At 41.2% G+C, this 24785-nt stretch overlaps 2 protein-coding genes across 5 annotated transcripts in view; one reads left to right on the top strand and one right to left on the bottom strand.

Moving 5' to 3' along the window:
- The first annotated feature begins 925 nt into the window (after positions 1-925).
- On the top strand, positions 926-3215 carry MED18 (mediator complex subunit 18). Its single transcript, XM_073344226.1, has 3 exons — positions 926-1220; positions 1567-1652; positions 2531-3215. Exons 2-3 carry the CDS (start codon positions 1580-1582, stop codon positions 3082-3084), a joined length of 627 nt encoding a protein of 208 aa, XP_073200327.1. The 5' UTR covers positions 926-1220; positions 1567-1579; the 3' UTR covers positions 3085-3215.
- Positions 3216-10225: 7010 nt separating this feature from the next.
- CERT1 (ceramide transporter 1) overlaps positions 10226-24785 on the bottom strand; it is a 168768-nt gene continuing 154208 nt past the window's right edge. For 3 of the 4 annotated variants that reach the window (XM_073344212.1, XM_073344216.1, XM_073344214.1), the window contains 6 exons: positions 19843-19975; positions 19664-19734; positions 18162-18290; positions 17558-17687; positions 14724-14860; positions 10226-13231 (listed from right to left, as the gene is read on the bottom strand). In XM_073344212.1, the coding sequence (XP_073200313.1) occupies positions 14733-14860; positions 17558-17687; positions 18162-18290; positions 19664-19734; positions 19843-19975 (591 nt within the window). In that variant the 3' untranslated portion in view covers positions 10226-13231; positions 14724-14732. Of the gene's footprint in view, positions 13275-14723; positions 14861-17557; positions 17688-18161; positions 18291-19663; positions 19735-19842; positions 19976-24785 lie in introns of all 4 variants that reach the window. The other variant, XM_073344213.1, reaches the window with a different exon arrangement.

Genomic DNA, 24785 nt, shown 5'->3' with positions numbered 1-24785 from the left:
AGGGGGCGGCGCTGAGGGGGTGTGTGCCCCGGGCCGGCCGCGGGCGGGGGTGGCGCTGATGGGGTGTGTCCCGGGCTGGCCGCGGGGGGGGGCGGCGCTGAGGGGGTGTGTGCCCCGGGCCGGCCGCGGGCGGGGGTGGCGCTGAGGGGGGGTGTGCCCCGGGCCGGCCGCGGAGGGGGGAGGGTGGCGCTGACGGGGGGTGTGCCCCGGGCCCGCCGCGGGCGGTGCTGAGGGGAGGGGGTGTGCCCCGGGCTGGCCGCGGGCGGGGGTGGCGCTGATGGGGTGTGTCCCGGGCCGGCCGCGGGGGGGGAGGGTGGTGCTGAGGGGGGGTGTGTCCCGGGCCGGCCGCGGGGGGGGAGGGTGGTGCTGACGGGGGGCTGTGCCCCGAGCCGGCCGCGAGGGGGGGCGGTGCTGAAGGGGTGTGCCCCGGGCCGGCCGCGGGCGGGGGCTGCGCTGATGGGGTGTGCCCCGGGCCCGCCGCGGGGGGGGAGGGTGGTGCTGACGGGGGGTGTGCCCCGGGCCGGCCGCGGGGGGGGAGGGTGGTGCTGACGGGGGGTGTGCCCCGGGCCGGCAGCGGGCGGGGGGTGGTGGTGGTGGCGGGCGGTGCTGACGGGGGGCTGTGCCCCGGGCCGGCCGCGGGCGGGGGCTGCGCTGATGGGGTGTGCCCCGGGCCCGCCGCGGGGGGGGAGGGTGGTGCTGACGGGGGGTGTGCCCCGGGCCGGCAGCGGGCGGGGGGTGGTGGTGGTGGCGGGCGGTGCTGACGGGGGGCTGTGCCCCGAGCCGGCCGCGAGGGGGGGCGGCGCTGAAGGGGTGTGTGCCCCGGGCCGGCCGCGGGGGGGGGCGGCGCTGATGGGGGGTGCCCCGGGCTGGGCGCGGGCGGCGCTGACGGGGGGTGTGCCCCGAGTCGGCCGCGGGGGCAGGGCTGCTGAGCGGGATGTGCCCCGGGCTGGCCGCGAGGGGGGCCAAGGCATCGCGTACGTTTCTCCACGCAGACGAAGCCCCGCTGGTCTCCGCCTCGGAGCGAGCAGGAAACCCCGCCCCCCCTTTCCTCAGTCCGCCCGCCCGTGGGCGTGCGGCGCATGCGCGCTCGGGAGCAGGTCGGCGGCCTGGGCGGAGGAAGTGAGGTTGTGGCGGGGCGCGCGGGCCGGAGCCGGGGGAGCTTTGGCACAGCCCGTAAAGAGGGGAGCCCTCGCCGCGCCGCCCCGCCCCGCCGGTGAGAGGTGAGCGTCCGTCCTGCTCATGGGGCTCCAGGCCCCCCTCGGGGCCGGCTCCCGCTCCTCTTCCCCCCCCCGGGCCGGGTCCCCAAACCCCGCCATCCTTCCTCCCCCGCGGCTCACCTGCACCCCGGCCCCTCCCAGGAGGTTGTATCGAAGCCGCAGCCGGTTGCCCTACGCGCTCTGCAAGGAGCTGTTCCCGCGGGGAGCCCCTCATCGGGGCGTCGGTTCCCGTACAAGGAAGGGCAGCCTCCCTTCCCCCCCCCCCACACACACTGCGGGGTCGCGGGGGTCTCCCGGCGCCTGAAAGCCTGGTGTAGTCGTGGACCTGATTTCTTTGTGCTTCATCTAGGGAAGCCAAAACCATGGAGGCCCCACCGGTTACCATGATGCCTGTCACTGGCGGCACCATTAACATGATGGAGTATTTACTCCAAGGTAAGGCTGGTGGGAAGATGGCTTTGATTTCAGGTCACAGTGGTATGCTGCCAGGTTCTTCTGGAAACTCTCAGCTTCCCCGTACTGTACCTAAGTCATTCCAGTATTTAACGTTTTGAGATGAATTGGGGAGGGGGAATGGGGAAGAGAAGAAAAGACCTTACCTCAGTCAGAGCCTAAACTAGCGAGGTCAGACTTCTTTTGTGAAAGATGTTGACCTTTAGGGCTAAAACTCTCCAGAAGCAGGCGATCTGTGGACAACATCCCATCCCCCTCCCCCTTTCCAAACTCCTTTTTGGTGCAGAATATTCCATTACAGAAGATAAGATTTGTTTGGGGTTTTGCTCTTGCCCTTATAGTTTTTGGTTCTGCTGCAAATTCCTCTGGAAGCTTTTGCAACAGCCTCCAGTGTAATTATTAACATTATAGTGGTGTCTCGGTGCTGCTGTTGTAGCTACAGTGTGGAGTATAGACATTGAAAAACAGTACTAATGTACCTGCAGGTCCTAGGTGTGTTGTGTTGGGAGAGTGGTCCAGAGATTTGGACTAGTAATTAGAGCTACGTCTTTTTCGTCACTGCCGATCTTGGACAAAGTTATTCAAGTGTTGTACACCTCTTGTTCTATAAAAAATAAAATGGGGAATACATTTGTAAATGTTTTGAGATTCCCAGATGAAGAGCACTATGGATAAGTTTTGCATCCTCTGCTTCTTTTTGAAAAATGAGTTTGGATGAGCATTTGTTCTCTTTGCTTTTTTTTTTTAAATATGGTGCAATTATTTGGGGTGTCCCATGCACTGGTGGATGAAAAAATGCAATCATAATGGCTATAGTAAATGGCTCAGTGGTGAAATAATGAACTTGTTCTCCTTCCCAGGAAGTGTTTTGGATCAAAGCCTGGAGAGCCTCCTTCACCGGTTGCGTGGTCTGTGTGACAACATGGAACCTGAGACTTTCTTGGACCATGAGATGGTGTTCCTCCTGAAAGGGCAGCAGGCCAGTCCCTTTGTCCTGAGGGCACGGCGCTCGATGGACAAAACTGGCACACCCTGGCACTTACGCTATTTGGGACAGCCAGAAATGGGAGACAAAAACCGCCATGCTCTGGTGCGCAACTGTGTTGACATCGCCACCTCAGAGAACCTTACTGACTTTCTGGTGGAGATGGGCTTCCGCATGGATCATGAGTTTGTCGCCAAGGGCCATGTGTTCCGCAAGGGTATCATGAAGATTGTAGTGTACAAGATTTTCCGCATCCTGGTTCCAGGAAACACTGATAGCATTGAGCCCTTGTCTCTCTCCTACCTCGTGGAGCTGAGTGTAGTAGCTCCAGCAGGACAAGATGTAGTTTCTGATGACATGCGAAACTTTGCTGAGCAGCTAAAGCCCTTAGTTCACCTGGAGAAAATTGACCCTAAAAGGCTCATGTGAGTGAAAAGGACCCAACAAGTATGTCTAGTTCCTCTCTCTCCTAATGGTCCTGGTGACCAGCATGTAGAGACTCTTCTTCCAAAATGACTCTTGCAAGAACTGAGGAGATTAAAGATTTTTGGTTTTGCTGAGGGGTAGTGGAGAGGTTGTCTCTGGTGTGTTTTGTCACTGCAGTAATTGACAGTTGGATCACTTTTCCCCCCACTTAATGTTTCCCTTTATATAGATCTACCATCAGTTTGACATTTTTTGAAATTTACTAATTTGGAATTTTCTTATTAAGAATCCCTTTCAACAGCATGGATAGAAACATTTCTTAATTTCCTCTATTACTTCATATTAGTGTTTCTGCTTCCGTATTAATAAGGGTCTTACTCGCCAGAAAGTGAGATCTAAAGTATCAAACATGCTTAGGTTCAGTACTCTTTCTCAGTGCACATCTCTAGCTGCTGCCTCTTCATTTGCAGCATAGCTGCTTCTATTCTAATAGCCTCATCATGCAAAGACTGGAAAAGAGCATGTACATGAGCTTCATCCCTCAAGTAATGGAGGAGTGATATCCTAATGTTACTGCATGAGACAGGAAATACAACTATCAGAATCAACAATACAATGGAACTGACTGCACACTGTTGTCAAAGAGGAGCGCATTTTTCCTACACTAATTTTTTCAATTAGCGACCTTAGGTGTTACTTGTAACACTAGCAGATACAAAACTAAGGTGGAAATGAGTTTAAGGTAAAGGTGTACCCCTTTAAAAAGTATAGATTTTAAAAGCCAATTTGCTTAGCTATGTCATGACTTGAGGTTTTCAAAACTGAGAACTCTCAAAACATAACTTATTTTTAATTCTGTTTGTTGTATGTACTTCGCTGTGCTTGGCCTATGAAAATAACATGGTTAGTTTCTCAGGCTGTAGTAGCAGCAGCAGCTTGTAGATAATATTTAAAACAATGTTTTCAGGGGAATTTTAATAATTCTGTACATCTAAGGTTTTGCAAAAAGTCAGTTTTAGGAAAACCAAAATTTTTGGCGCCAGGTTTACCTCACCATATTGCCAGTTGCAGATTTTTTTTGAAGTCATACACTTCGGTGCCTGACCCCTCTGACTGTGTTAAACGAGTGAAACAAGACCTGGGGTTTGTGTACTCTTTACTATTAGAGCAATTGCTGCCTTCAGTTTTCTGCTGTAGTAAAATTGGAGGCATTAAAAGACTTATGACTAGTAGGTGCCCAACACTGTTAATTTACTATTTGGTGGTTTTGTTAATAGCCGTTCTGAGCTGTTTAATCAGTTCCTTATCCTGTGCCTCTGAGGGCTGTAGTCAAACTATACATATTTGTACTGACAGTTATTGTAATTCCAGAAAGGTCTTTTAACCACCCTCTCCCAGGGCTAATATTTATGGTAAAGTACAGTAAATAACTTACAATTGTCCTTCATTTAAAAAAATTGTCATTAATGCCAGTAAATATATAATAGGTTGTGTGTAAATGTTTCTTAACATGCTCTACAAACATGCACAGAGCAATCATTTCACTATTAACATGCAATCACCCTTGCCACAGAACTCTGTTGTAGTGGAATGGCATACAGAAATACAGTTAAGGATAGGCCCTGATGAAGAATACCACATTTAGATGAAACTGCAGAAGGAACTTCTAGGTGGACAGCAGAATTATACATAATAGAATTTGGCCAGAATAAACTATTCTTGTTGACTGCCAAGTGTTCTGAGGTGAGTGGAACATCCCATCTGCCACACAGATGAAGTTGAGAAACCAACTGGGAGTTGAAAAACAGAAATTGTTTTCCTCTTCCAATTTATGAATAAAATGGTGTGAGGATGAGTTCTACCATCATGAAGGACATAGGTATCTAAATACCTTTGACAGTTTGGGTCATACTGACCAAAACCAATCAATTCAATTCACTAACTACAGTTAATACTTCATTTAAATCAGTTAATTTTAAACAAGAAAAAAATTGTTTAAGAGCATAAGGTAGCTTTGTTTATCTAAAACAATTTTAGAATGCTGTTTTAAACGTTTGTGCATTTAATTGAATCAAACTTCCAACCAAATGCCACTTAACACAAATGAGTAAAAAAATTAAAGTGTCACTTGTCATTTTCTAACAAAAATAAATCAAGAACCTAAATAAATGGACATGTATATAATTGGTTAAGTAGATGTGTATACAGTGTATCCACTTGGTTAACTAAAAGTACCGAATTTAGCATAAAGGCTATAGTTAGTAGTTACCTCTCTTTAGGAAAATAAGTAAAAATGAAGAAAAAAAAAATTTAAATTAAGGTTTCCTTCTTCTTGATTTATATTAATTCACCCTGTCTTGTATGGTGCTTATTTTCCTAGGAACAGAATGTAGTTTTTCTCATGGGCCCAAAATGCACCTAGTGTCCTTTATGTCTCACTCAAGAAATAGACCTATTTTCTTTTGTAATCAAGCATGTTCTCTTCATTTTCAAGGTGCATAATACCCTTTCAAGATTTGCTCTCTCCTATATTTACACCACCTGTATATCCAGAGAGCAGAAAAACACTTCCTGTAACACCCTAAATGACAAACAGTAGGTACTGCTGTTTGCTACTGGGTAGCCTTCTGCTGGTACATAAACACTAAAGAATCTCGTGAGTCTCTGTCCTATGAGATAGATATAACTTCTATGACTTGACACAATCACCTGTGATATTTCTTCATTGAGTCAGAGACGGTGAAGGAGATAATACCTCTTATTGGACCAACTTCTGTTAGTGAAAGAGAGCAACTTTCAAGCTACACTGAGCTCTTCTTCAGGTCTGAAGAAGGTAATCAGAACGTCGCAGCTAAATTCAAGATGGAATAGATGTTAACTCTTGATGCTTAATCTATTCCACTTAGTATTTAGCTGTGACTTTCAGATTACCTTCCCCATACCTGAAGAAGAGCTCAGTGTTGCTCAAAATCTTATCACTTATCAGAAGTTAGTCCAAGAAGTGATATTACCTCACTGTCTCTTATTTCCTGAGACCAACATGGCTATAACACTACAACCAACATTTTTTACAGTGAAACATTAAGATGGCTTACAAAATGGTGTGTGTGCTTTGTTGTGCATTTTCACCCTCCTCAGCACTGATTTTTATTATTGTAATTGTGAGGAAGTCAAATTTCACCTGTTTCTACCCAAAGAATGGGAACTCAATTGGGAACTCCACTTGCTCCACTTCTAACTTGGCTTTGCTAAGAAAACGTGATCTTGTGAGTTTTACAAAGTAATCTGCTGTCCTGATAAGGAACTGGGATAACAGTGAAGCTAATAATGTTAGCACTGACAGAAAGATTTTTAATCTTCAGAATGCATAGCTACTGTTTCATCAGCAATCCTCTTCGCTCCCCATTCCTGTCCTCTTTCCTCCAAAATACTACATGAAAGGGTATTTGAATACAAACAAAAATGTTTAGGTGTGCTATCCTGTACTATCTTATGAGTCCTGGAGCTAGGTAACATGGGGTGGATACATAAAAAGCCATATGCTGAATGAGACAAATAGAGTCCAAGGAAAAGGGACTGATGGCGGGACAGTTACCACAGAACATACACTTTACAACTGCTAGTGATGATGGGGTCAAATCTTGACTAATGGGCTGAAGCAATGCCCTTTAAGTCAATGGAACTGTGTCCATTAATTTTAAGGATAACTTGATTAGGGCCCAGGTTTGTAGTTATCAAAAATAGCTCTACTCCTAACTGCAATACCCTTTCAAATGAATGGATCATCATACTCTATATTAGTAGTATTACCATATTGCTGGGGTCCCTAGTCATAGACCAGGACTCCTCTGTGTTAGGTGCTGTACACAGTCCTTGTAGATATCCAGCCTCAATGAATATGCATACTTTATGTTTATATGGTAATAAGGAGGCTTCAACCTTGACACCTGGAAATGAAAGGAGGTGGAGGGACTTCACAACAGTTATCGGTTAGCTTACACCCATAGTAATAAGATTTGTTACTTCATATATTTTTTTTAATGTTCTCTATCTGTAAAAACAAATAAACCTTTTTTAGATTCTGCTAAGCTCCTGAATTCGAATGGATCTTGGGACAATTGAGTTCCATAGAGTAATTTTCAGTATGCATAAGCACAAGTGTTAGAAAAACTACTTTTAAAATGAAACAGATTCTAGAACAGTAAAATCTATGAAAAGACCCATATGTGGGTTTTCTACATAGGCAACAACAATATATATCTGCATAACTGCCAATTTTCCCCTCTATTAAATTGTCTCTCTCAAAAGAGGGAAGACATGTAAAGTTTTCAGATTAGTTTTTTCCATAGGTAATGCACTACAGTTTTGAAAAGCCTAGTGGTTCCTATTAAGGCTGGTCAAATACATCCCCTAATTACCAGTGCCACCTGCTCAACAGAATGACTTTAAAAAGCTGAATTCAGAGTTGAAAGTTTGTGGGCTCATGTTCCACTTGAGAGATGGTGAAAAAGTGAGTGGAGAAGGACAGAGTGAGAAATCCTCTGAAAAAAATGAAACAGGCAAGAGCATATGGGAGGTGGAAAGAAATGGAAGTTTTAAAATGGTAAAGTTAGTTAAAAAATTTGAGAAATAAATGTTGGGAGATAAAGCTTTTACATGACAGGGAAATGATTAATAAATTTGAACTCATTTTCCAAACTTGTTGTCACATTGAGGTCAGTTAACACTGAGGACATGAAGCAACCCATCGGAAGTGTTCCATCTCTTCCCAGGATCAGAACCTTAGAGATTAATATTATGTAGTTCAGGATAGTGCTTTGTTTTACGTAATATGGTGAAAGGGTTAATTTCACTGGTTAGTAAAATAGAGGCCATGCTTCTAAGGAATGGAATGCTCCCACCATGAAGTTGTTTACCATCATGAAAGGATTAAAATGAGAAATTGCTACAGAAAGCCTCTTTTATCATCACAAATTCTTTTACTCTGGGAGGCAGATTGCCACTCTGATTTGAAACTTCTAGCACCTGGAGATTAAGCCATCTTTAATATTACCTATGAAGATAAATTTAGGATACAGACAGCTACCCACAACACTAGAGTACTTTTTAGGTGTGAAAAAAATGTTTACAGAATTACCCCCAAAGAAGTTGTTCAGTAGTACATGGATGTAAATGTCCATTGTCTACACAACGGTTGTGACTGAAAGAAGACATCCTTGGCTGATTCTTTTCTGTGGCCGTTTTGCAGCAGTGGTAAGATTGAGCCAAACCTACCTGTCCCTGTGCTGGGGGAAGAACAGGACACTGCTTGGTGAACCAGGGTGTGGATAACTGGGTAGTGCATGGCCTGCTCCTCCAAGCTGTGAGTAGAAATCCAATCATAGGGAAGACAACAACTCCGTGCCAGGAGGAATTTCAGGATTTAAGCAGAGTTGCCTGCCTGCCCACACCCTTCTCTGCTGAAGGTGTCCTGTTTTCTTTTCTAAATCACACAGGGACAAATAGATTTGAGCAGTGAAACAAGTGATCCATAAAACTAGTACAGGAACGAACAAGCAAAGGGCATCTTATTCTATTATCAGAACATGTTTGTTTAGGAATTATTCACCAGCCCCCTTGTGACTGGGATGACATCCATTCTGCACCAGCATCAGTACAACAGGTGTTTCTTTTAGCCCATGGGAAAATCAAGAGTAATGTCTCCAGTTAACAGAGGGAAATATGTTAAGTAGATACAAAATGACTTATGCTGGAATTTTGTCAAGACTTGTGTGTTGAATACTTAGTTACAAAAGATAACTACTGCCCATTCCACTAGGCAATGCTAGCAAATGGGGTTTATTTTCATAAGTCAGAATGTTGCAGACCTCGTTTGAGGCATCATCTGATTTATGGCAATTGGATGTTTATTAATCTGTGCTGTTAAAATGGTGCCTTCACCTCCAGTGCCCCCGTGCACACCATGTTGTCACCATGTCTCAAAGAGGAAGTTCAACATACAATGTATGTAGCCAACTAAAGAGTAAAGGAACCTGTCAGGATACCAACCATAAAACAGAGAAGTTTATTTTTGGGCAGGTGAGGGGGAGAGGAAAAGAGGAGAGCAACTTTGTAAAGCAACAGTTAGTTTACATAACACCTCCCACATCCTTGACTAGCCATTTGCCCAGATTTTAGGCCTTCAGAATGACCTAGCACTTTAAGAACCTGCATGCACAACAGTTCTAAGAGCTCTGTTTTTCTTTGAGCCAGTGCTATTGGATGGATGTGCCTGGAAGGTGCAACTGATGGACTGCTAATCCATTGTGCTCTGCACACGTGGGTTCGCATCCCATCCTCGTTGGGAGATGCTTTGGGGAGGGATAGCTCAGTGATTCGAGAATTGGCCTGCTAAACCCAGGGTTGTGAGTTCAATCCCTGAGGGGGCCATTTAGGGATCTGGGGCAAAAATTGGGGATTGGTCCTGCTTTGAGCAGGGGGTTGGACTAGATGACCTCCTGAGGTCCCTTCCAACCCCGATATTCTATGATTCTGTGGGAAAAAACAGTCAAACAATCGCAGAAACCCAAAGAAAACGGTAACCAGCAAGCCAAGTGTGTCATATAAAACAGTTTAACAGATCTTGGGTCTCATTCTTGGGACTGTGAGAGTTGCACTTGGCATAGGACCAAGGAGAGGGCAAAGAAATGTAGGTTTAAGCATGTAGTCCCCAAACTGTGGGGCATGCCCCACTAGGGGGACACAGAGGAACATTTAGGGGGATGCAGCTGGGCCTGGATCATCTTGGCACAACTTTTATATAAAAAAAACCTTTCTAGTTAAAAACAAATTCAAAATAAGTTAAGTATTTTTAAATCCTTCCCCCACTGAGAGTTTTAAAGTTACCAGTAAAGAGAAAAAAATCATCTGCAATATCCTTTAGCATGCCTCAGAGGAAGACTTATTTTACAAATCAATCCAATTTACTTTTGGACATTTCCACTAGGTGGCCACAGTAAATGAAAAATAGCTACTTTCCTACAAGCTCATTTCTTAGACTCAGGAATGAGAACTATGCAAGGCTTTGCTTGTTTTATTAAAACGCTATGTATGACATTTTACTTCTTCAAGGCACTAAATATTAAAAATAACTACAAACCAGAGCTATTTTTCATAATATTTTAATACTTTTCACTTTTAAATCTTGGTTTTAAATTTGTGATTGTAACATGGAAGAGTCAACTTTTAATTTTTTAAAACTTATCAGTATCATAAAGCTATCACAGAACAAACAGCTACACGCTATGCACTCAAGGTACTCAGAATATGATTCATGTTTTGGGTATGTGGAGGAACAGTGGCAATTCAAATACAGCTTCATCTGTACAACTGTGACAAAAATTTTGGTGAAAGATTTTTACTGGACAATTTGGTTAGTTTAAAGAAAAACCAACAACTTCAGATAAACCAGCTCAGCCCGATTAGGTAAAGGATGATTTCCTCTCAAAAGGTGCAATCACATTTTTTCTAGAGAAACTTATGAGAAATTATTCAGATTCAGAGAACTGGTTGAACCACCTCTTTCCCTGATCCCCTCATCCCCAATAAAAACTGTGTCTAGTCATGGAGAAGATCTAATCTGGTGACAGATCCAGGTTCCCAAGGTAACAGAAGTTAAGGGACACTATCACATTTGAAGGAGAAGATTGCTGCATTCTCTGAATAGGCTGAATTAAAAAGAACTGATTTAACTTACAAAAATGAAAATCTGAAGTCTGAGGCTAGTGCTCAGCAACAGTAACAAAACACATAGTTAAGGTGACATATTAATTGGCAGAAAAAAGCCCAAGTGTTGGAGGAGGAAGGAGAGAGATTTCATAAACGCAAAAAAGGTTCAGAGATCTCTTCTGGAAGAAAGGGCATAATGGATACTCAACATACATTTACACAGCATGAGAAGAAGCCTGCAGACTAAGCTTTTATTTGAAGGGTCAGTACTTATGACTCTTGAACCTGCAACTCTTTCCATATTCAGTAAGGAGCTTCTTCTAACTCTGATTGGGCAAGACTAGCTGTAGTGAAAGACCAGTGTTTTTATCTAAAAGTAAAATGTATTCTTTACAAATAGTATCTTTAGTGTAATTTTATTTACAGAATAAATTGCAAAAGTACATCACATTTAGTGCAAATGCAACTAATGATATTAAGATTTATATACTGCTTTGTAAACTTTCCATACCTTTGTAAAATAAAGCTCTCCATTTAAATTAAGAAACAGTTACTTGCCTGTGTTCAATGATAGTTACCAGAAATGGCAAATAAAGAGTTAAACAGTTGTATTTTGGGCATAAGACTTTTTGTAAAGTTCCCATTAGTGGCTATGGTCAATGAACCATTTTTCAGCTGATTTCAAAAAGATGAAACATTTGAGGTATAAGAAATTCTTTTCAACATCACTATATAAAATGCTTACTGGTGATATAGTAAACATGTACAATTTAATCTTGTTTGCCTTACTAGCATTACCATATAGGCACTTTTCTACATATTCAAATCAAGAACAGAATTATTCTGTAATAAGGCATATTCCATGCACACCATTTAGAGAAAGGCAAATAAATGAGACAAGTTTTATAGATCATGAAATCTGCATGTATGTGTGTAACCATGTGTTATATATGTGTTTGTACCTCTTTATATAGAAGACTAAGACACAAGGAGTAATTCACTTACAACATTGTGCAGATATCAGACATTTATCAGCCAACTCTTCATTACTACTCTTTTGTAGTTATATCCAGGCACCTGCAATACTATATTAAATAAGACTTTCAGCTTTCTTTTGAAAAAAATATATCTGAATCCTATGTTGTTCTACATATACAAGTTAGTGAAGTGCCCAAGAAATGCCTTTAAATAATCTCTACCTAAAGGCCACCAAGCGAGATATCCGCTCAAGTGAGTACTAGTCTCTGCCCCCACAGTCCACTCCTCACGGCTACTTCCAGAGATCAAAGGCAGGCAGATATTTGCATTCAAGTTCTCACAGCAACTAAGGGGAACTTTTCATTTAGAATCTGTGGATTCTTATAGCTCTGTTAAGTTTCTGATCAAGTAGTAAATATTAACAACTCACATTTTCTACACATATCTCATCGCATGGCTTTAATTAAGATGAGAAACAAAAATGTGCAGGACCAGGAAATAATATACTCGCTCTTATTTGCAGACTGGGAATGTTGTCCTATGTAGTCCAATTTGCTTTAATAAATATTACAGGGTACCTTCTTGTAGTTTCATGCAACCCACAGTCCACATGTAACGTAGCATGGACAGAGTACTGTTGTAGTTTTCAGGCACAATCTCGTCCTCTCATATAGAATCTACCTAGAAATTTCTGAATCATGTTCAATAAATTCTGTAGCACAAATTACATAACTAAAAAATACAATAGAAATATAAAGATATCTTGGAAAAAAAATAAAGCTTTTCACACTCTTCCTCCATCGGAGCCAAAGGTCTTCATAGGAGTAAGATAACAGAAAAGGCAAAGTCATATGGATATTGACAGCCCCCAATTAAGAGACATTTTACATAACAAGATGATTCATTATAGAAACCAGCAGCAATGAACTATGATTATACAAAGCAAAACAAAACCCCTGCCCAAAGGTCACCTAGACTTTACTGCAAACCTGAAAAAAATACCACACACAGGTTTTTGTGCACATAAAGCACATACAGTATGCTATATGTGCATTTGTCTTTTGTGCTTTTTAGACATGCACAAAAACAGAAAACTGTGTGAGTGTCTTATGAAGGGCCACAGTAAACAAAAGCTTTGCAAATTGTTTAAAATTGAAGCAGTAACCCAAGTTGGTGATTCAAAGTTGTATTTTTTTCTTCTCTAAAGCAAGCAAATAAAAATATATCCATATACATGTATCAATACATGTATTTCTAATTACACACTGATTCAACAAGGAGAGCTAGCAGGAGACAGCTAGTGTTAGATGTTCAGCCTCACGGCGTTGCAGTATTTCTTCACTTCAGAACACAAAGCCTAGGACTTGGGCCACAAAAAGACTGTAGATCCTACGTTCCAGCTTGGAGCCTTCAATTTGTTTTTTTTCCTCCAACATGGAATGTTCACACAGTCTTGTTCCAATCACTTTAGAAACATGGAAAGGACACAGCAGAATACATTTAGAACACTAGTAAGTAAATGAGAAATAGTTATGAAACATTCCAAAAGTACAATTTAGAAACAATGTCGTGTCTCCAAATTTTTCTTGTTTGATAATGACAAACACTTGAGTTTTTAATTATTCACATTTTCAGACAGGCCTTCTTTAACTAAATGCAACGGAAGTAAGTTGTGAGCTAGAACCTATAGGGACAAACTATCATTACCAAAGAAGATCAAATGACCCAGACTTCTAGGATTTTGTACACTGAATAAAACCTACTCAACATAGGCAACTATGGGAGATCAGGACAGCAAATAGGCAAAAAACCTCTATCAACTCTCCATAATATCAGAACTGCCAAATTCTGCATAAACTGCTGGCACTGGATTGTTTTGACAGGACTTATGCATAATGAAGAATACTGAAGTGTAGTGTAGTAATCTAAATCTAACATCACAAGAGTACATACTAAGATCTTCCAGTAAATGAAGGCCCAGTCTGCTATTAATATAAATATAGCCAGGCTGCCCTGAGGATGACTGAAACCTGGTTTAGCACATAATTTTGTTTTTGCTGATGTTTAACACATGCCATTTTTGAACACAAACTATATCTATGATTGAAATATATCCATAGAGAACACATATATATCTGTGTAGGGATGGGGTATCAAAAAGACTCTGAAAATCCAAAACTATACCCACCAAAACCCTTGAGTACTGATGACAACTAAGATTGCATTGGAACCATTATAACACATCCTAAAACATGACTATCCTGCCAACTAGGCAGCGTAAAAGAATGAGATTGTTCAGTCAAACACTGTGATGGACTTATATCAACTATTACATTATCTTGAAGTCCCTGCTTTAACTATTAGGTGGCCAACACCCCAAAGAATACCGGATAAACTCCTACAGTTTGAATGACAACATTCTGTTTTTACAAAAGTTTAAAATTATTTACACTACTCATTACACTGCATTATCTTATTCTAAAAGACACCAAATATTAAACGGTTTGATTTTGGCAGCTATCTGAAGAAAGGCCAGTGCTTGATCCTTTCTACCTGCATTTCTAGTTTGCTAAAAATATAAAATATACATTTTTATAATATGTCAACCTGTTCAGTCCAATATGTAGGTGATCCTATACTAAACCAAGATTTTCACTGAACTCAGAAAATCACCTATAATGCAAAAATACATTTTTAAAATTTGCACAAAGACTGTATATTTTTTTGTAGGAAGTCAACTAATTGTATTAACCTTATTATTTCTTTATGTATGTAGAAAATGCATTGGTTTATTAACTTCGCTTTAGCATATAGCTCAAAATACAGATAAACTCACAATAGCTGTGATAATTACAGTAATAAACACATTTCTAGATGGTCTAGCTTTTTTGTTTGGATTTTAATATTTAGAACAATATATACAGAAGACAACACTCCACAAAAAGTTTAGCAAATACCTGTTAATACTAGAAGAAAATAGGCTTTCCCGCTGTTTTGTCTTGCACGTATGATGTAAAACGCTTCAGGAATTTGGGATACTCTCGTTTTGCCACTGCTCGTAACACTGAGGCTGGTGCCCATCCCCCAGGATTCACTAAAAATAAAGATAAAACTAGATAAAAGCTATACTCTAAAACAAACACATATATAGCTGGACTAGTAAATGCTTAACACTAATTTGTAGACAAAACAAATTATTGGTTTAACATTGACTATCCATCCCTTTGCATCCAGAGTCAACATTTCTTGATAACTACTAGTTCAACAGCTAGGAGCATCAGAAAATCTGTACTATAACTCATTCAACATTTGTAATTTAATATTGATTGAAAGCACTATTTCAGTTTACTGGTTATATAGAACCACAATGTGTCATTTAATAGCACTCTTGCTTCTGAACTAGGTCAGGCTCAAATTCCAGATCAGGATTTGGGATCACAGCTAATACTGAGACTATAGGTACAGTATAGGTATATATTTGACACTGTTTACATCTTATCAGGAATACAGTGCAACATTAGGGGCTATTGCTTCATTAAGTGACCCGCAGAGGGGGAAAAACAACACCTCAGCTTTGACCAATTTTGCTTCTTTTTGGAGTGTGATGAAGACATGAAAGGTTTTTTTTTGTTTTTTAAATTGTATACAATTCTGCTTGTTTTTTACATGAGAAAATCAGGTCCTGTCTAGCTTGGAAGGCTGTAGTGCTGATCCTGCAATAGGATCCACATGGGCTGACCACTGAATCCATGCAGGGCTCAATGAAATCAATGGGACTATGCATAGATGCAGGGGTCCACCTGCATGAATCATCTTATAGGATCAGGTCTTACGGCAATAGGAGTCTACAAAATGAAAGCTGAGCAACTGGGAAGTTTAGTCAGATTGTTTAGAGTTTGCTTTTGTTAACACTAATATCACTTCTTCCCAAATTTTCATATTAATACTCAACATTCCCTCACCGTCCTGTTAGGATGAATGCTAACAAAACGCATCCTCAGACATTTCAGGAGATCCTTTAGCAAAGCCGGGGAAAAACAATTAGCATTCCCAATACTTTGAAGGTAAAACAAAATGGGGGAAAGTATCTTTCAGGCCCTCTTTATACGTCAAAGCAGCAGAAAAGGGCATGAGCCCAGATTTTAAGACCAATTGCAGTCCATTTTTAATGGTATCATCCCTTTGGAGAGGTTGTTAAAACAGAGTTACTTTTTCTCATCTTTGGTAGATGTCCAAATGGAAGACTATAATCTCATGGCATTTTTCAGAAAGAACAGGAGACAACTCCAGTGTCCTTGTCAACATTTTCAGTTTCAGAAATGTATTCTTATACAAAAGGCTATTTGATTTATTGCTGAGCGCTCAATGGCTGTTGTATTTGCCTGCACAACCACTGCACTCTCAATTTTTAGTGACTGCTTATTATAAAGCATTCATAAAGTTGAGTCCAAATGGATCTCTTTGGTCCTATGTACTCCTTTTCTGGAGCCAAGCAACTGGTCAGTGTCTGCCACTTTCTGCACAACTGTGCTTCAGAAACTAAGCTCTCATTACAAAAAAGTTTCTAGCCCTTGTGGTTGCAAAAACCTTCTAAACATGAACCAAATGCAAACCAATGCAGCCCTAAATATTTCCTCCCAGCTGTCAAAACCTCCAGCTTCCCCCAACACCTTCTATAATGAAGTTATGGTATTTTAAATACAATATCCCACAGCACAACGACAAATAAATATGTAGGATCAGCACAAAATTAAGTTCAGCATCACATTAACACAAGGAATACTGATTTAATTATTTTCATATTTCATTAGATTTATAAATGGAGGTCATGACTGATGTTTGAAACTTGAAGATTCTACAATACTGAAGTTTCTGCTGCAAAATTCAGATCAAATTTGCCACAGAATACTTGGGTGGGAGGGGTGTCTTCACTTACGAAACCCAATTATGAAGTAATTTAGTACTAGATTTACCTTTCCTTCTTATTAGTACTGTAATATATTTAATATTCAGATGTGCAGGTAACAATTGAGTCTTCACTATGCTATTTAATAGTGGGGCATAAGAATGTTGAAAACATGAAAGATATATAGGCTAGTTAGAAATGTTCTGCACTTCCATAAAAGTGGCAGACTGTTACATGGTTCCCATATTATTCTTTTCAAGCAGGCCTCTGAATGTGTGTACGTGTATAGGAATTTTAGTTTACTGACGATAATCTTATATTTGGCTGTTGAGGATTTTGGTCAGCATGGGAAGAAGCTGTCATTCTCAATTTCTACTGAAATCTATAGCCTATCTGCCTGGGGTCGTTTTCCAGCTAAACAAATGTATTTCCACTGTTTTGGCTAATTACTTTAAAAGAAAGAAAGATTTTACACCTTTATTACCAGCAGCTTCTCCTCAGCCTAGCCAATAGGTTGTTTACGGAAATAACAGACTTGACATCAAAAGATTAATACATGTATACTGCTAAAGAAAGTATGATGTATGCCAATCAACTCAAATAGGGGAGTTGAAACTTCTTTTTTTCAACACTCTTTCTATATTTATGATTGTGTGATGCAACACATTTGACATTTCTACTGTTCTCCCAACCAATCACACAGTGAATGTTTGAATTTATTGGTGACTGCGGCACCTGTCTTAGGTCTTTCTGATTTTGACTAAAAGGTTCATAGATGTTGATCTAAAAGTAAGTTTAACAGAAAACTCTGAACTTTATTTTTGCCAGCAATCACAACCCCTAGAAGTAATGTAAAGAATACTATATTGACAAATCTATACGTACCATTAGCTACATATGTAATCTTGCATAGGATATTGTCTCTGCTTATTTCCTTGTTCCCTTCTGGTGGGCTCACCAACGTCTGACAGATCATAGCAATGTTTATTTTGGCACGAACACATCGATTGTTCAGCTGCCAAGAAATTAAACATTTAATAAGCATTACCCAAAGTTTATTTCCTCTATCAGCATTTCTGACATCTGAATGTCAAAATATTAATTTACTTTACAGTAATGCTTGGTAGTGGCAATCAAGATTTGTGCGAGGCACTGCACAGACAAGTAATAAAGATGAGTCTCTGCCCCCAAGAGCTTACAGTCTCGGTGTCAGACAGGTTGTGATGTTTGGATGAAACAGAAAAATGTGGTAAGGGTGAACGGGGAGGGAACTAATAAAAAAACAGAGTTGAACTGAAAAGCACAGCTCTCCACTTGTCTAACCAATACGAGAAAGTGATTATTTGCAGGCATCATGGCAAAGGTGGATTTTTAAGGAAGCATTTAGAAGAGAATAAGGTGACAGCTTTATGAAGTGTGATGCATTTAAGATTTTTGGATTAAAAAATTCTGAATGCACAGTTTGACAATATTCAGAGGAATTACTTACAGGGGCACTATCATGTTCCACAGAGAAGTTACAGACAATCCAAGTTTCAGGATCATTTTCACTGAACGCTGGTATCTTTCTAATAGCAGACAGATACAGCACATCCCGCTGAGAAGCTGGCCACACTCTCTGCAGGGAGAGAGAGTAGCTGATTGTTAAAAAAAAGTTAAAATATTTACTGCCCAGATGTCAGCCTAAAGTCATCAATTACAAATCTGGCAAATGATATGGCCATAGCCATATTATTGTAGAGAAATTCAAGTTTGACAAAATCAAGTAGAAAGTTTCTTCAAGCTCAGTAACAGTTGATAATCCATTTCCTTTTTCAAAATATTTGAAATGGGATATAAGCTATTTCAAGCATTCTTATGTTTGGTTCCAGAGCTAAATTTATTCTGCTCATGTCCATCTCTGTTGGTCTGATTTTAAAAAAATGGATAAAATTTTCTCGCGTTCTATGAAAAGAGATGATGTGCCAGCTCACACAACAGGTTAGTCACCCTTTAACAACAACAAATATAGGCAGCTCCTTCAGGGTTTTCCAGTATCAGATCTAGGTTTTGTATGGTTTGGTGTCTGAGTCACCAAACTGAACTCCATGGTATATGTAATATATAGACCTATCCACCATTAGTAGGACTCCATATTTTGAACAGTACGTAATATTTAAATGGCAAGAACTATTGATTCAGTAATATATTATGTAGGAACGCTAAAGGAGGGTATGACAAACTATGTCACTTTCCAAGAAAAAAAAGTTTTAGAAGCAGAATAGCTACAAGATAAAATGCAAAGTGTATTATTGGTAGAGTTGGATCCAAGAAAAAAATTTGTTCTGGATCTCAGCCATCTTAAAGTTTGATTCAGACTCTTCTCTAATAATCAGAAGCTATTAATATTAAATGTTCGGTGCAGACTCTGTGGGTAGCACATAATACGAACAAGCATCCTGACAAATGTTTGCATAGGAACTAATTAAACAAGATTACAAAGTGAATATTGTACTTGTAACACACCAGTTCAGAATGTAACCTTGTCAGTTCTCTCAAACTGTGTGGGGTCAGCTATGGTCAGGACTACCCCAAATAAAAACCCATGGTGTTACAGGAAGTGGTCTTGATGACTCTGATGACTCAGGACTCTTCCCTGGAGTTACTAGTGATCCAATACTGCAACCTGGCATTAGGAGACACACTAATGATGGAGGTGCTATTATTTCAAAGAGATGTAAAAGAAAGCATGGACCCTAAAGTCTCCATGACATACATGCAAGGCTAAAAGTGATAATTCTGCCATCTTTGTTAAATTCCAAATTGAGGAAAATGCAACTGGGTACAGAATTCTTCACTTCCTGTCCTAAACTTTTGTATAGTGCTGTTAAACAGCTGCAACGTTTCACAATAGAGGAGACTATATTTAGTGATTGGTACAGCAGTTTCTATATAAAGTGCTTTGGGATCCTTCTGGATGTCAGGTGCTATATAAATGTAAGATATTGTTACCTTGTGTGTCTGGTAAATGATGATTGCATTATCTGCTAAAGTTTCCACAACATGGAAATTTTCAATGGTTGCTAAAAATAAAAGAACTAGATCAGTGTACAAGCATAAACATACATAAATTAGGTAAAGGTTTTAAACATTCAAACCAACAGTCATGACTTAAAAAAATGATTTCTTACTTTCCCAGTCATTACGAACATCAACATTCCAGAAGTACTGGCAGACCTCGTGTCCCGTAACCCCTTTGACTGCATGTGTGGCTTTCAAAGGATCTAGGACTATCCCATTTTCTTCCACCTCTCTTCTGTACACCTTTAGGCAAATACAAAATAGCACAAAAGAAATGCACAGTAGAAAAGGCTAAAACTGCTTTGGATTTTTGTTGTGCTTCTTCCTGAGAATCTAATTTGACAGTCCATTTAACAAAGTTACATCAAACAGCAGTAAGAATGACTGAACAATCCTAGGCAAAGTGGATTATTTTTTTAAACAGAATATTCATGCTATTTGAATGGTTTAATATTTTATAAAAAGACTATGTTTAGGAAGGAAATATGTCAGTGATTAAAATAGATAATCAAAGAAGCTAAGCATTAATATAATCCAGTACTTAAAGGGGTAAGAGAAAAATTCTGCAAGACTGATTTTTCATGCTAATGTGCTGGATGCAGTACTAAGATTAAAAGAAATAACTAAAGGCTGCCCTAACAGCAGAGGGAAATCCAGTTACCACAGATCTGACTACAACTTGGTGAATTGAAGGGAGTAAGAGAGGGAGAGAAAGGGACAAGAAAACAGTTATTTCAAAATATATTATGAAATGCTTAGGTGACCTGCAGAAAAAGAAAGCCAGAGTCAGCCCTGTCTTATACCACAGTGTTATCTGAGGACCTGACAAGGATGTCCCCACTAACCAGGTTGTCTGGGATATTCACCAGAGAGATGGAAACTAATTTGTTTTTCTTTAATCTTTAAAAGCTGATAGTATAGTATCTGAAATACTTTAGTACCTATGTGCTCCAATATGATCACACTATGCTAGACACTATACAGGAAGCACCACAAAGTCATCTGGCTGATTCCAGGTTTGCAGAATTTCGTGGAAGTCACTGATACAGGAATATTTCACTGTATTACTGAGCCAATCCATTATAATTTTTTGTACATGGTATGTTTTTCTAACTTATTTAATTATTAGAACAAGTATTTCATCTAATAAGAGGCACCTTCAGAGCTAAAGAAATATTGCCATCCAATTTTGGGGTATTTGTGACCTTTCAGAATGGAGCATTCTAAGATATCAGTGAGCATGTACTTTTGAGGACTCCACAGCACTTAAAACAGAAATTTGTCCATTCAAATTCTATTATTGATATCCGCTCCACCAAAGTATCTGATCACCAACAAAGTACCTAAAGATAAAGTATCCCTTTTGTAACAGGTAGGAGTAAATTTTTGATTAATATTAAGGTTTTGGATCCCCCCCTCCCGGAAAAGACAGGGGCCAATGGGTGAGTAAAGTCAAAAATAAATTTTACATTTATTTAAGTGTGTTCAGGTTACTGGCCATTTTTACCTCTGGCAGAAAGTTGAAAGCCTTGGCTCCATTACCATGAGAGTTCTATTTCCTATGCTCAAGAGTTTCCCCCTAATGAAGAACACTTTCACTTTGCAAGTGGAATAAAATCCCAATGAAAGGTCATGGATATGTATGGGGAAATGATCTGCAGAAGCCAAGGCCAGTCTCATGGACTTTAAAGATCAAGATAGAGACCTTACACTAGATTCTGTTTTCATTAAGAAGCTAATGAGCCCAATGGTGTTTTGCTCACAGCAACTCATGTTGCTTAGAATGGGTGCTGCATTTTGTACTAGTTTAGAGTTTTTTCAGGGAATCTGGCTTCATTCATAGTAAGAGGTACATTAAGCAAGCCTGGAGGTCATGAATCCATGGATCACCATAGCCAGGTCTGGTGTCTGACATATCTATGATTCTATGACACCAGAGGTAAATATACCCAAATCTCTACATCTAGAAGAGGGGCTTGTACATGTGAACATTTTGTGCAAGCTGGGGTGTGAACTAGCACTAACCTGCGGTGGACTAACTGTCCATGCGGCTCCTATGTACATGGGTCCTTGGAAGAAGAGGAGGCCAAAGGCACCCCCACATGTTCATCCAGGGGTAAATTGCACTCACAATCTGTTTCCAAATGGTCCTGCTCGAAGAGGGAGCTACTTCCTTGTCTTCCTCCTCCTGACAGCATTTCAGGCATCACTGTACATAATCCAGATGGGCTGGATCCGAGGATCTCTGGACTGCCAGATCCTTTGCAGATGAAACATTACCTCTCCTTCCACATAGAGGCTAACTGAGAAATTCCTGAGGTGGCCCACAATAAGGCAGCAGGACTGCCAGTTTCTCCAGCAATGGGGGTTTGGGAACATGCCTGCAGGTGGCAGACCACAGGTGGTACAAATAGAGCCACAGGTCGCCACATTCTTCTTCTATCTTCCTCCTGGTAAAGATATGGGTCTGGATCCAAGACAGAATGCACCGGGGATCAGTGGATCCAGAGGGAAGTATGGAGATCCAGTTCTTTGTGGGGACCTTGTAGGGATCCTAGGAGAAGGAAGCATAATGTGTTCTGGCCTCTTCCTAACAGAAGAAGGCAAGAATGTTCTTGGAACTGGGGAAACAGGTCTCCTTGTGGAAACCTTGTGTTTCATGCTCTGAAGCAATGAACACACTGGACTTGAAAGTAAATTTGGGCTACCATCGTGAGAGCGCTCTCCAAAACGGAGGATGAAGCTGGAACCAACCCAGGAACCGAAAACCGATCCGAAGAAGCGGATATCAGATCCAACATCATATGCAAATCCATCTCCCTTGTTACTGAAGTTGGTGGTGGAATGGGTCCCTCTTTTTTAAGGATAAGGCCTTTTCCTGTAGCCATATTGTAAGGGCTGAGGCGTTCGTCTGCAGCCATATTAAGAGAGCAGTAGACATGAGCTAAGAAGCAGAGTCACGTTCTCACATTCCATCTAAATTACATTAAAACATTGTAATATCGGGTTGTTAAGAAGGCGATCCTGTCCTAATACTACCTACCATCGCCAGATAAAGAAACAGATCTTAAGATGGTTAAAGAAAACTTAGTTTGATAGTATTCTGTCTGGCAAGAAATCACTTATCAATAGCTGTGGTTGTGAAATCCCCATTTCTTTATTGTTTTGTCTTTATGGTCCCCACTTCTCTATTGTTTATCGGTATGGTCTTTGTCTGGTTCTTTGATTGTTTCCGTCTGTCACGTAATTAATTTTGCTAGGTGTAAATCAATTAAGGTGGTGGGGTATGATTGGTTAAATAATCGTTTTACAATAGGTTAGGATTAGTTAGAAAATTGTTTAGTAATATTTTAGTAAAATGATTGGTTAAGGTATAGCTAAGCAGGACTCAAGTTTCACTATATAAACTGGGATCCAAGGAGACCAGCTGGTGGTGGTGGTGGGAGGAGGAGGAAAGACCTGGATGAAGAAGAAAAGGAACTCACTTCTAAGACACAGCCTAAGATCAGAGCTGCTAAGAATCCTTTGCACGACTGTGACGTGCAGCAACCAGAATCCAGACGAGACTGACCTTGCCTGGCCAACAGAGAAAGTCTGCCTGCATGATCAGGATTCGTGAGCATATCACTGTATGCTTAGCACGTGTATTTTGCTTGATAATTGTTAACAAACAGAGGATAAAGATATTACTGTGTAAGGCTCTTTCACTGTAAAAAGGTCCTGCAAACCCACAAAGAGTATGCCCTGAACCCTAGGAATTGGGAAAGGACAGCGGTGCCTAAATCAAGTAGGTTATGCTTTGAGCCCTGGGAAATAGGTAAAGTTGGGTGCCCTAGTGTGTGTGTGTAAGTAACAGAGAATGTGTGTGGGCAACACTTTGGAGATGTTATAGCCTTGTCAGAATTGATGGATCCAAAAGTTCTGATGCATGGGAACAGCCACTGCTAACAGCAGCTGTATTTTCCCTATGCCTCTTTCTTCGATGCCAGGACAGACAGAATTAAAAGGCACTGACGGCCCTGATTCTGACACATGAATCAAGTCCATCTTCCTAGATTTGGAAGTGGAAGTCAGAACAGACTCTGGTGCTGCAGCCGGAGGGGTTCCATCAGGGTTTGGTAACTGTGACGCAAGAGGTACAGGACCGGTGACAGAGGCCAAACTGTCTCTCAACATTTCTTGCGGAATCGAGGCAGTCGGATCTGGCCAGGTGGCCTTGGTTCAGACATGTGAAGCCTTGGGGGCTTGACTGAGGGAGTTACAGGGACTTGATCCAGCCCTGACAGGGGCTGTGGCCTCTTGGAATCCTTTAGTTACTGGGAACTACTGGAAGCCCCAGGAACTGAAGCTGGCCTCTCAGGGTATGTCTACACTGCAATTAAAAACCTGCAGCTGGCCTATGCTAGCTGACTTGGGCTCGCAGAGCTCAAGCTAACAGGCTGTTTAATTGCCATGTGTTCAGGACACTCCAACTTGCAGGATTCTAGGGGCCATGCTGCAGTCTGAGCCTGAACATTTATACTGCAATTAAAGCCTGAGTCAGTTAGCATAGGCAAGCCACGGGTGTTTAACTATAGTGTAGACTTACCCTTCGACCTTGGATCGGAGGACTGATTAGATCAGGAGAGTCTAGCATTGTGAGCTTCCTTGAGAAGGAGAAGCTCCAAATGAGTACCTTATCCTTGTGGGCTTTGGGAAAAAAGGTCTGATAAACTGAACACCCAGAAAGCAAATGTTCTTGTCCGAAACTTTTGAAGCACCACACGTGGTCATCAGATGCCAGGAAGACAACTGGGCAGGAAACACACTCTTAAATGCCAGCCTCTTCTGTTTCTTCAATTCTACCATAACCGGGAATAACACTAACTACACTAACAAAGCTAACACTAACGAAGAGGAGAAAGGTTCCGGCTCTGAAGACATCAGAAATGTTCACATCCTTCCAAGCACGTGCTTGGAAGGAACTGAGCTCCCTATCTAGACTTGCCCTCAGAACGTCAGTGCTGCTCAGGAGAAGGGTGCGTGACATGGCTCTAGCTGACACTGCTAGAAG

Source organism: Lepidochelys kempii, chromosome 5 (assembly GCF_965140265.1).
Source record: "Lepidochelys kempii isolate rLepKem1 chromosome 5, rLepKem1.hap2, whole genome shotgun sequence".
In the NCBI taxonomy this organism is placed as follows: Eukaryota; Metazoa; Chordata; order Testudines; family Cheloniidae; genus Lepidochelys; species Lepidochelys kempii.
This window is presented reverse-complemented; position numbering and strand designations above follow the sequence as displayed.